This window comes from Mycetomoellerius zeteki, unplaced genomic scaffold, assembly GCF_001594055.1.
Source record: "Mycetomoellerius zeteki isolate Tzet28-1 unplaced genomic scaffold, Tzet1.0 scaffold943, whole genome shotgun sequence".
In the NCBI taxonomy this organism is placed as follows: Eukaryota; Metazoa; Arthropoda; class Insecta; order Hymenoptera; family Formicidae; genus Mycetomoellerius; species Mycetomoellerius zeteki.
In genome coordinates this window covers 683-10,690 of record NW_017257983.1, presented here as the reverse complement: position 1 = coordinate 10,690, position 10,008 = coordinate 683, and the positions used below count along the sequence as shown (strand labels likewise).

The 10,008-nt window shown below is 32.7% G+C and overlaps 1 protein-coding gene across 1 annotated transcript; it reads left to right on the top strand.

The window, feature by feature from the left end:
- LOC108730676 (arylsulfatase B) lies at positions 1-5,582 on the top strand. Its single transcript, XM_018460523.1, has 8 exons — positions 1-226; positions 1,101-1,274; positions 2,832-3,044; positions 3,114-3,363; positions 3,510-3,689; positions 4,011-4,277; positions 4,910-5,183; positions 5,295-5,582. The coding sequence occupies exons 1-8, from the start codon at positions 113-115 to the stop codon at positions 5,461-5,463; spliced, it is 1,641 nt and encodes a 546-aa protein (XP_018316025.1). The 5' UTR covers positions 1-112; the 3' UTR covers positions 5,464-5,582.
- Positions 5,583-10,008: the final 4,426 nt, after the last annotated feature.

Here is a 10,008-nt window from a genome sequence, read left to right as displayed (position 1 = left end):
CAGCCGGTCGCCGCACGCGTGTTTGAGATTCATTTCGCATTCTCGAGGAAGAATCGCGAACCGGTTCCACGGGGAACGTACGACGCGCTCTGGTTTAAAGGAAGCAGAAATAATGCGTCGTCCACCGGGAATCGTGCAGAGGACATTGTTCCTGATCCTGTTGCTCGCGGTCTATGCAACTTCGGCGAAGCAACCACATATTATCTTCATCCTAGCAGATGATTTGGCAAGTTATTTTTTGAGGTTTACATTGTTAAATTGTTAAAAAATTAATAAAAATACAATGAGAATTTGAATTTATTTATTGACAAATTGAGAATTTTATCAAGCGAGACAACTTCCGTTTAGTACTCATTTATATGCCTCGGTAAGTATATTTAGAAAGACGTAAAAATAGATATGTTAGAAATGTTGAAGAATTAGATAAAAACTGAAAGAAGAATAATAATGAGTTCGACATTATGCAAGCAAAGTATTACTACTATTTAACTAGTAGGAGTTTATTAGTGACGCATAATGTTAGTCCGTAATATCTCTTTCTATTAAACTTGTCCTGTCCTTGAGATATACTTTCCATATTCTGGAAAAAGTTTCGTTGCATTGAAAATCTAATTAAAAATGACAAATCAGAATTTTCTGGTTAAATATATTAAAATTCTATTTGAGATAACCAGAATTTTGATTAATATGATCAGAATCTTCTGGTTAGTTCATTTTCAACTAGAACTTTTTCTCAATGCTTCTATAAATATATACGTTGTATCATGTAAATACGTGTACACATATCCACATTTTTGTGTTCTATTATAATATATTATGAAGATAAGTTTTTTGGGATTCAGATAAAATAACGTTAGAGATGTCACTTTGTCATCAACTTTTTGACAACAAATAATGTTAGCGTGTTTTATGAGGAATAAATAAAATAATGGATATTGTATGCAACGTCTCTTCTTCTTTACAAGAAGAAGTTGTAAATTAATGCAAACTTATCACAAAGAATAGACAAGTTACAAATATAGGAAAATGTTAAATTAAGATAAAACAGAATCGTAAAGAAATGTTACAGTTACACTTAAATTTAGCTTCATTTTCATCAGGGATGGAACGACGTCGGCTTTCACGGTTCCGGTCAAATCCCAACACCGAATATCGATGCACTGGCATATTCTGGGCTGCTTCTTGATAGATATTATGTCACTCCGATCTGTACACCGTCCAGAAGCGCTCTAATGACGGGCAAATATCCCATTCACACTGGAATGCAGCACGGCGTAAGTGTTGCTTTCGCAACATCTCATCAACATCATATTTTATCAAGAGTTTATGCACGTGATATATTAAAAATAGATTTGAGCACAAATGAGAACAATAAGCGATTCAAGTAAATGTACTTTATAATACGTTCAAATCCACTCGCTTAAAATGTAAATTTGTCTCGGTTTTTAAAAAAATATTACAAATTGCTCATTAAAATGGCGATAGTTCAGTTTCTTTTAACTGCTGCTGCACTTGTTAATGAATAAGTACGATTAAGAGCTATCAATTAGCGGAAACGTTGTTGTTCTACTTGCAGCAGAGTACAAAAGGGGATATTGTGCACTTGCACTTTCTTTTGTCATGTTGACTCGGATAGTTCAATTGGAAATTATCATACTGAGAAATAGATGTTGCTACTTCATTCGCGTTTTCACTACCTACACCTATACGCGCGTATCTACATACACAGCTGACAAAAGACCGCGTTCAGTTCAATGCATCTCTTTTGCTATCACGATATTAATAACGTTGAGTGAATAATGCATCTTTCATGCAATTTTCTAATTTGTATTAAGGGAATAATTTTTCTAACGCTCTGAAAATCTTTTAAGAGACGTTTTAAATATTTCTTGATCCTATTATAAGGGTGAATATTGCATATTTGCAAAATTCACTTTAAAATTAAATTTGATAAAATAAATTCGAGGTAAAGTCTTTCTCCTTGTACAGATTAGTTATACTTAAAAATTGAAAATGAAAATGTATGGAAAAAACATTTTTATTAAATTATCTAAAAAATTTATTGGGCCATCAAAGTTACGTAGAAATCTTAAGCATAACGAGCAATACTGCGAAAAGTTTTGACATTCAAACTACCAGTTAGAGAGTCCTACATAATTATTTGAATGGCCCAACACAATTATTTTCAGACCTGTTTTTCAAAACTTATAGCAAAACTTTTAGATCTTCAGTAAAACCGTTCTTTTTTTGTTAGTTTTTTAGTTTTAGAATTATGTAGGTCTAATTAAAATTTTTTTTAATATAATTGATAGTTGCGGTTGCAAACGAAAATTGCAATCAAGATCTATAATGTTGTTGGACTATTAAAATAATTGCGTAGATAGAAATCTCAAATGATGAGCAATGCTGCATAAAATTGTAACATTCTAGCAACTAGTTTGAGTGTTCTACATTATATTAATGTAGGACTAAATGGTTAGCCATCTTAATGATTATGTAGATGGTTAATTATACCGATAATTTAAAAAAATATTTTTAGATCTGTATTTAGTTAAATTTTTAGATACTTCAGTAAAACTGTCCTTTTCATGCATATAGCATAATATATATTGATAATGTATACAAATATCGATAGATATATGTATATGGAGATTCTTCAAGACATTTTTGATCAAAATCAATAAAAAAATTGTTTTTCTTTTTTAATTACAAAATGTCTTTTCAAAAGGGTTAATAAAACTGACAAGATTTTTAACTGGGTTTGTTAAAAAGTGGTATATGTTATTATAAAGAAGAATTTTGAGTTCAATATTCCGACTTGAATAATTCAGGTTCTCAAAGGTGCGGAGCCCAGAGGATTGCCACTTCACGAGAAACTCTTGCCGCAATATCTGCGTGAGCTTGGATATAGCACGCACATTGTCGGCAAATGGCACCTAGGATTTTACAAAAAGGAATACACCCCCACTTACAGGGGATTCGATACTCATACTGGCTTCTGGACAGGTCATCATGATTATTTCGATCACACGGCTGTTGAAAACGTGAGCGACCATATATTAAATAAAAGCATAGTTTTTATTATTTAACGTAATAATGTGATAAAAACGCAGCCTTACTGGGGATTGGACATAAGACGGGGTATGCAACCGGCATGGGATCTGCACGGTCAATATTCTACAGATATTTTCACGAAAGAGGCGGTGAGATTAATTGATAACCACAACTCTAGTCGACCGATGTTCCTATACTTGGCTCACGCGGCCGTGCACTCCGGAAACCCTTATAATCCGCTTCCGGCGCCGGACGAGGAAGTGGCTAAGTTCAACAATATCTTTGATTACAATCGAAGACGTTTTGCAGGTAAAAATGTTTAAAGGATAGAAATGAGAGTTAATACAAAACAGACTGTTGATTAAATAGAAAATATATAAAATTTTTAGGAAATAGGACGACTAAAAATGTATACTAAAGATAAACAGATTGATAATCTTAAAATTTTGCTATAGGTATGCTAAGCAAACTAGATCAATCCGTGAGCCAAGTAGTTGAAGCTTTGCGTAAAAGAGACATGTTGCGAGATAGTATAATCATCTTCTCGTCGGACAACGGTGGACCTGCCGTTGGATTTAATTTGAATGCAGCGTCTAATTGGCCGCTGAGAGGGGTCAAAAATACTCTTTGGGAAGGTAATTTTATTTGACTATTAATAAATTAAATAATTATGCAAAATTTTTAACATATTAAGATATCTTGATTAACGAGTAAATTTTATTGGCTCAGCAAGGAAAATATCTTTAAAAATAATTGTTTTCAACTATATACTTTTTATAATTATATTCATAATTAGTGTATTCGTGTTTTTAAGAATCCGCGAATTATTCACGAAATTAGGATTTTATTGAATTAATATCTTATGAAGATTTAATTTAAAAATTCACGTTTTAAAAGTCATTTTTAATTTTTTTAATGTTCTTAAATGAAAAATCTTTTTAATTCTGTTATTGCAGGCGGCGTCAGAGGTACGGGATTAATATGGTCACCCAGACTGGTGCGACCTGGCCGCGTAAGCAAGCAAATGTTACACATTACGGATTGGCTGCCGACGCTTATAACAGCCGCCGGTGGTGATCCATCGAACTTAACTGTCGACGGCATGGATCTGTGGAATGCGCTTAGCGAAGATACTGAGTCACCGCGCGCGAACGTTCTTCATAATATTGACGATATTTATGATGTGTCCGCTATAACGGTTGGCGACTGGAAGCTCATTCGAGGTAAAAAAAGGACAAAGATATTTGTTCTATAACAATCTAAATTTGGGAATCGTCCCATACAACATAGATTAATCCAGCAATATTGCAGCAACAGTACAACGTTTCAACAATATTGCAGTAACGTTGCAAACACTGCAACAATACTGCTGCAAACTTCTGTGATGTATGGGACGACAACAAACGTATCTCATATCGTATTCCTTCTTCATTCTCTATATTGTAAAATATAAATCCATAGCAATATTGTAGCAACGTTGCTGCAATGTTGTTAAAATGTTCTAATATATTTCTTGTTTATTGGGAATACATATAAATATGGAATAATGATAAGTATGTATATATACAAATACACGAAAAGAACAATTTTTCTAGAATATCTGAAAATTTAGCTAGATACAGATCGGAAAATAATTTTGCTGTTCTAGAATTATGTATTATAGAAAACTCAAGCATGATGAGCAATACAGCAAAAAGTTTTGACATTTTAGCAACCAGCTTGAGTGTTTTACATAATTATGTTAATAGTCCGGCAAAATTATTTTCAAATCTGTGTCTAGCTAAATTTTTGGATACTTTTGCAAAACTATTCTTTCCCTGTATATATTGATTCAATTCAACTCGGTTTTCCATAGGATCTACTTACAAAGGAGCATGGGATGGATGGTACGGTCCATCTGGTAGGGAATGGGTCTATGACGTGGACAGGGTGATTAGCAGTACGACGGCAAATGCCATCGCCAGTGTTGGTTTAGGCATTACTGCAGATGTTGTTTTGATGTTACGTGAAAACGCGTTAATCAAGTGTCCGCCGCGGAATGACAATCTGCCCATCTGCAAACCATTGGAGGAAGCATGTCTCTTCAATATCTACCAGGATCCTTGTGAAGACAATAATCTTGTTAAACAGTGAGTGAAACGCGATATTATTTCAATATAATTCGTTAAGAAATTTTATTTTATTTTAATTTTTAAACAAACTTCGTAATTATATCAACCTGTTCTTTTTTCATGTCAAAGGTTTCCTACGATCGTCAGAAAACTGCAGGACGAACTGAAGAAGTTCAACAGTAGCGCACTTCGGCCCGGAAATCTTCCGTGGGACAGTAAAGGCGATCCGAATTTATGGGATCATACTTGGAATAATTTCGGAGATTATATTAATGTTATGGTAAACGCTGCAACCTGATCGATTTTCTCAAATAGATTTTCGAAAATCTCAAGAATTTCATCTTTTCCTGTAAAATAATACAATTCTTATAAAACCAGAAAATGTGTTGCCCATATTAGCCCATATTTGTATGCGAACAAATCTATACAACTGTAAAAATATTTAGCCTTTGATTTTTTATCTTCATTTATATATATTATAGTTAAAAAATGTACGTCATCAAGAGATAAAATCGTATAAAAATATCCGGCAACGCTAAATTAGAGATATTATTTTATTTATAAGGTGATATATCGACCTTATGTTTTATTGCTCAATTTGTAAATGTAATTTTACAACAGTGATTTTGATATAATATATTTAAAAAAGAATGTGCATGTGTATATAAAGAACTTTATTATAGGTAAATAAATCGAAAAAATTAAAATGGTAACTATTATTTCTTAAAGTATTTATCGAATAACTTCGAGTTGTTAAGGTAGGGTTTCCTGTCATTGTGTTATTTTCCTATAAATTTCTAATAATCGATATTAGATTTGTCTAACTGATACATCTCTCCATCACTTGGGCGCATTTGAAATACGAAAGTGCTTTATAATATGCCAATTTTTACGCGTGCTAATATTAATAATTAATTCATAACATACGTAATTTTTCACTCAATTAACTATAACACATACACTATACACATAAAAAAAATTTAATAGATAGTTATTTAAATTTTAATAAAATTTAATAAATTTTAATAAGAATTTATTTGAACAGTTATGAGTAAATATTTACTAAATGTAAACGTATATTTATTCGAAGAAGAGAGAGAGAACCATTAAAATGATTTAATTATTATTGTTTTATTAAGTAAATATTTACTTAATACTATTTAAAGAAATATGTATAAAGATTTAGTGAATTTTTTTAATGTAATATATCTTACATGAATATAAATTTTATTCTGCAATTTACCTTACATTTACCTAAATTTTTCTCTTAATATAATGTATACAATTATTTCCTGTTTTATATAAATAATACAATCCAGGTGAATTGCATTAATATAAAATAAAAAATATTAAACTTTTCGGATTGTTATTTCATTTCATTAATTGCATTAATTGTATCAATTTTGTATAACAAATATAGCAATGATGCAGAAATAACAATAATATTAATTTTATTATTTGGTACTTAACAAGACTAGATAAGTATGTAAAAGAGTAACAAGAAGATATCTTGTATATAAAACAAACGAATAATTATGACACGAGTTATAACGACTGCGATCGGTATTACAATCGTTAATTACAGTGCTATGATAAAATGATCACCAAAGAGAAATTAATTCAAACCTCTGACTGTTATTCAATTGAATCGCCTAATATGTTGATATGCAGCGGCAATTTCGCGGAAACGTCTTGCATAAAGCAAAACGATACGTTACGCGAATTATTATGGACGTCATGAGCGTTATCATTCATCGCGCGATAGAACGATCATTCCTAGGATGCTCACAGACTTCATACCAGTTCAATGCGCCTGTTGAAAGGAAAAAATCGTACGTTTATCCGTAAATCTATCGTGCTGTAGGGCACAGAGTAGCTGCAGCGCATCGCGCGCGTCTTAAATAAGCGAGGACGCCGAGAGCGAGAAAAGATTCACAGGCATATTCATATAAGACGCGGACGGGGCCGAGAGGAAGCATGCGTTGTGAAACCGGTAAGATTTTACCGGTTATTATCCACCAGCGAGCACACCCACGCGCAATGCGGTCCGATAGAGGTATTTCGGTACCCGGGCAAAACAGCGAGTCTGCGCCTCCATATTAAGCATATGATAGAAACACAGGTTGAGAGAGTTGTCTATTCTTCTTCCTATGTAAAGTAATAAAGTTAAAATATAAAAAAATTCGGAGAACGTGGAGAAAAGAAAATCGATGTGTTTCAGAAAATTTTTGTGCCGTTTTAAATAAGAGAAGATTGACTTCAAGTTGGTTAAGCTTCGATTAGAGAAGTTATCTTTGAGATAAAAATTTATCGACGTCCTCTTATTTTTGAAATATCGATATTCTGTGTATATCTTGTATTTATATCTTTAAAAAAAACGGAGAAAAATGTATTTTATGTTTTCAAACCCCCTCCACGCCTCCCCAGACGTAATGGGCGTGGCCTAGACAGGTTCGGCTGGAATAATGGGGACTCTGTAAAATAGGACCCCGAGACATCTTTTTGTCAGGGAGAGGGGAAGGTACGGACATGAATACCATGAAACTCTTTACTCTGAAGGTCGTTTTTTGCTATCGTGACCCTTTGTCATCGACGTACCGACGTTTATTATTTATGGGTACTTTTTTACGAACATTTTCGAGACTCTCGCTTTCACTTGGGAGAAAGGCTAAGTAAAACAGGAATGAACATGTTCAACTGACGAGTCGTCTCCGGTGTGATGATTCACTCGCTCGAGTAAGAGTATGATTTTTATGATGTATGACAGTGATTTTAAGAAAGGTGTATTGTACATCTTGTACTTTATTTTAAAGTCTATGTTATACATATATAACATGGAAATACGCAGAGAAGAAAGTTGGTTATTAGAGGGTATGAATGATTAAGAAACGAGGGTTTACATAGTTTACACGGGAATAAACTAAAAAAGTTTTTAGAAAAATTAAGCGAAACATTCCCGCTTCGAGAGAATTATATGAATAATTTCGTTATATCTTAATGAAGTTAATTCCAAAAATATTATATTGAAATACATATCGAGAAAAGTTAAGTCGTTAATTTGTGTACGTACATTACGCTTATATCTTCGTAATTACCTCGTAACGATAATTTTATAATTTCTTGATTAATAAAACTTATAGGTAGTTTCAGTTCGATTTCTTATTTTAAGTATAGAGCACACTTATTAACATTATCGGATAGTGATTCTAATTGTTTTAAACGTGCATCTTAATTGTCTTAAACGATGCACTTTACAATGCTTTGCAGTCCGAGGAAGATAGTTTTCTGCATTACAATTGCCGCTGCGTATGTTCTTCGTTTCTTCGCTGGTGGAGTTGAATCGAGCACGTCCTCTTCTTTAGGAAGGTTTTCCTTGGAATTTTCCTCTTCTTCTTTACAGGCTAACAATATGGATTTTGCTCCGTAAGACGTGGTAAAGTTGATGGTGTAATTTTTTATAATAACAAAGTTAGGTTTCACTCTGTTATCGCTGGTTAAATACTCGTTCATGAGTCCAAGCTGTTCTTGAAATAGTTGCCAGCACTCGGTGTCGAAATAAATTCCATCCGCGTTGTGTCAGGTTAATTTTACAAGAGGTTTGAAGATTTCTTCGTTCGTTCTTTGCAATCCTACATGAATCGTCTTCGTATGAGAATTGTTAAGACCATACGATGTTATTAACAACATATGAAATCGAGCGTTTCTTCTCTCGTCGTCATTACGTATCTTAGAATCGGGGATGAAGTGCAGTCCCATGTTCGAATTATTTTTTGGACTGGCCATTGTTCTTACACCACAGTAATACCAAATTCAAGTGAAACTAAGATGGCAATCAAAAACACAAGAAGCACAGTACTTGTTTGCTTTCGAAGCTGAAGCTGCGGACGACGAGACTCGAATGAAACGGATTTTCGATAGCACCGTCGACATTGTTTCCCTCTCCAGCGCTACATAATCAAATTATTCTGCGCGCGCAGATGAAAAAAAAATGAAAAAACATAAATTTTCTCTAAATTTTTCTTAAAAATTTAAAATAATCTATACAACATAGAAGTCGGGAAGGAAGAGGAACGAGATAAAATGAGAATGAACAGGAACGAACAGTTTTTACGATTCCTCTCCTGTTTTTTTATAAAATAACATTGAAAGGAATTTGACAAACCGAAAAGAGAAAATTCTTTCTCAATAAACGGTTTTACTATTCTTTTCCTGCTTTTTATAAAATAACATTGGAAGGAATTTAACAAACCGAAAAGAGAAAAAAATTCTTTCTCAATAAACCATAAGGAAAAAAAGAATTGGATTAGCATGGGGAAGTTCCTATCGAATAAGAAATACTACATCAATAAACAACAAATTAAAAACAAAAAAATTTATAAAGCGTACTCGATTTAAAGTAAATTTACGATTGCGTTTGTTGGTTTTTTAAAAAATTTATTAATGTTTAAAAGAGACAAAGGTACGACAAAAGATGTTAAATCGGGTTGGGTAACGACATTGCAAGAAAATTTTTTATCTTCTTTTTTTCTAAAACTTTTGTGTATACTCTAAAGGAATATCACTAACGTGATATAGTGAAATTTATAGAATATAAAAATGAAATATTAGCTATATTGATAAACGTGAGAAAAGTTTTAAGCGAAGGGAGTTATGTTTGTCATGATTTTTTCTTCATGACGAAGCAAATCCTGAAGAAGGAAAAACTAACAAAAGCCAGGTAATATTGTTGGTCAAGTGAGTTGTATGATTTCTATTGTATCGTTTTTTGTTGAAAGGTTTAATGTTTATCAGTCGTAGACTAATATGGTGTGAGAATCCTTTCAAGTAAGAAGATGCAAAAAAA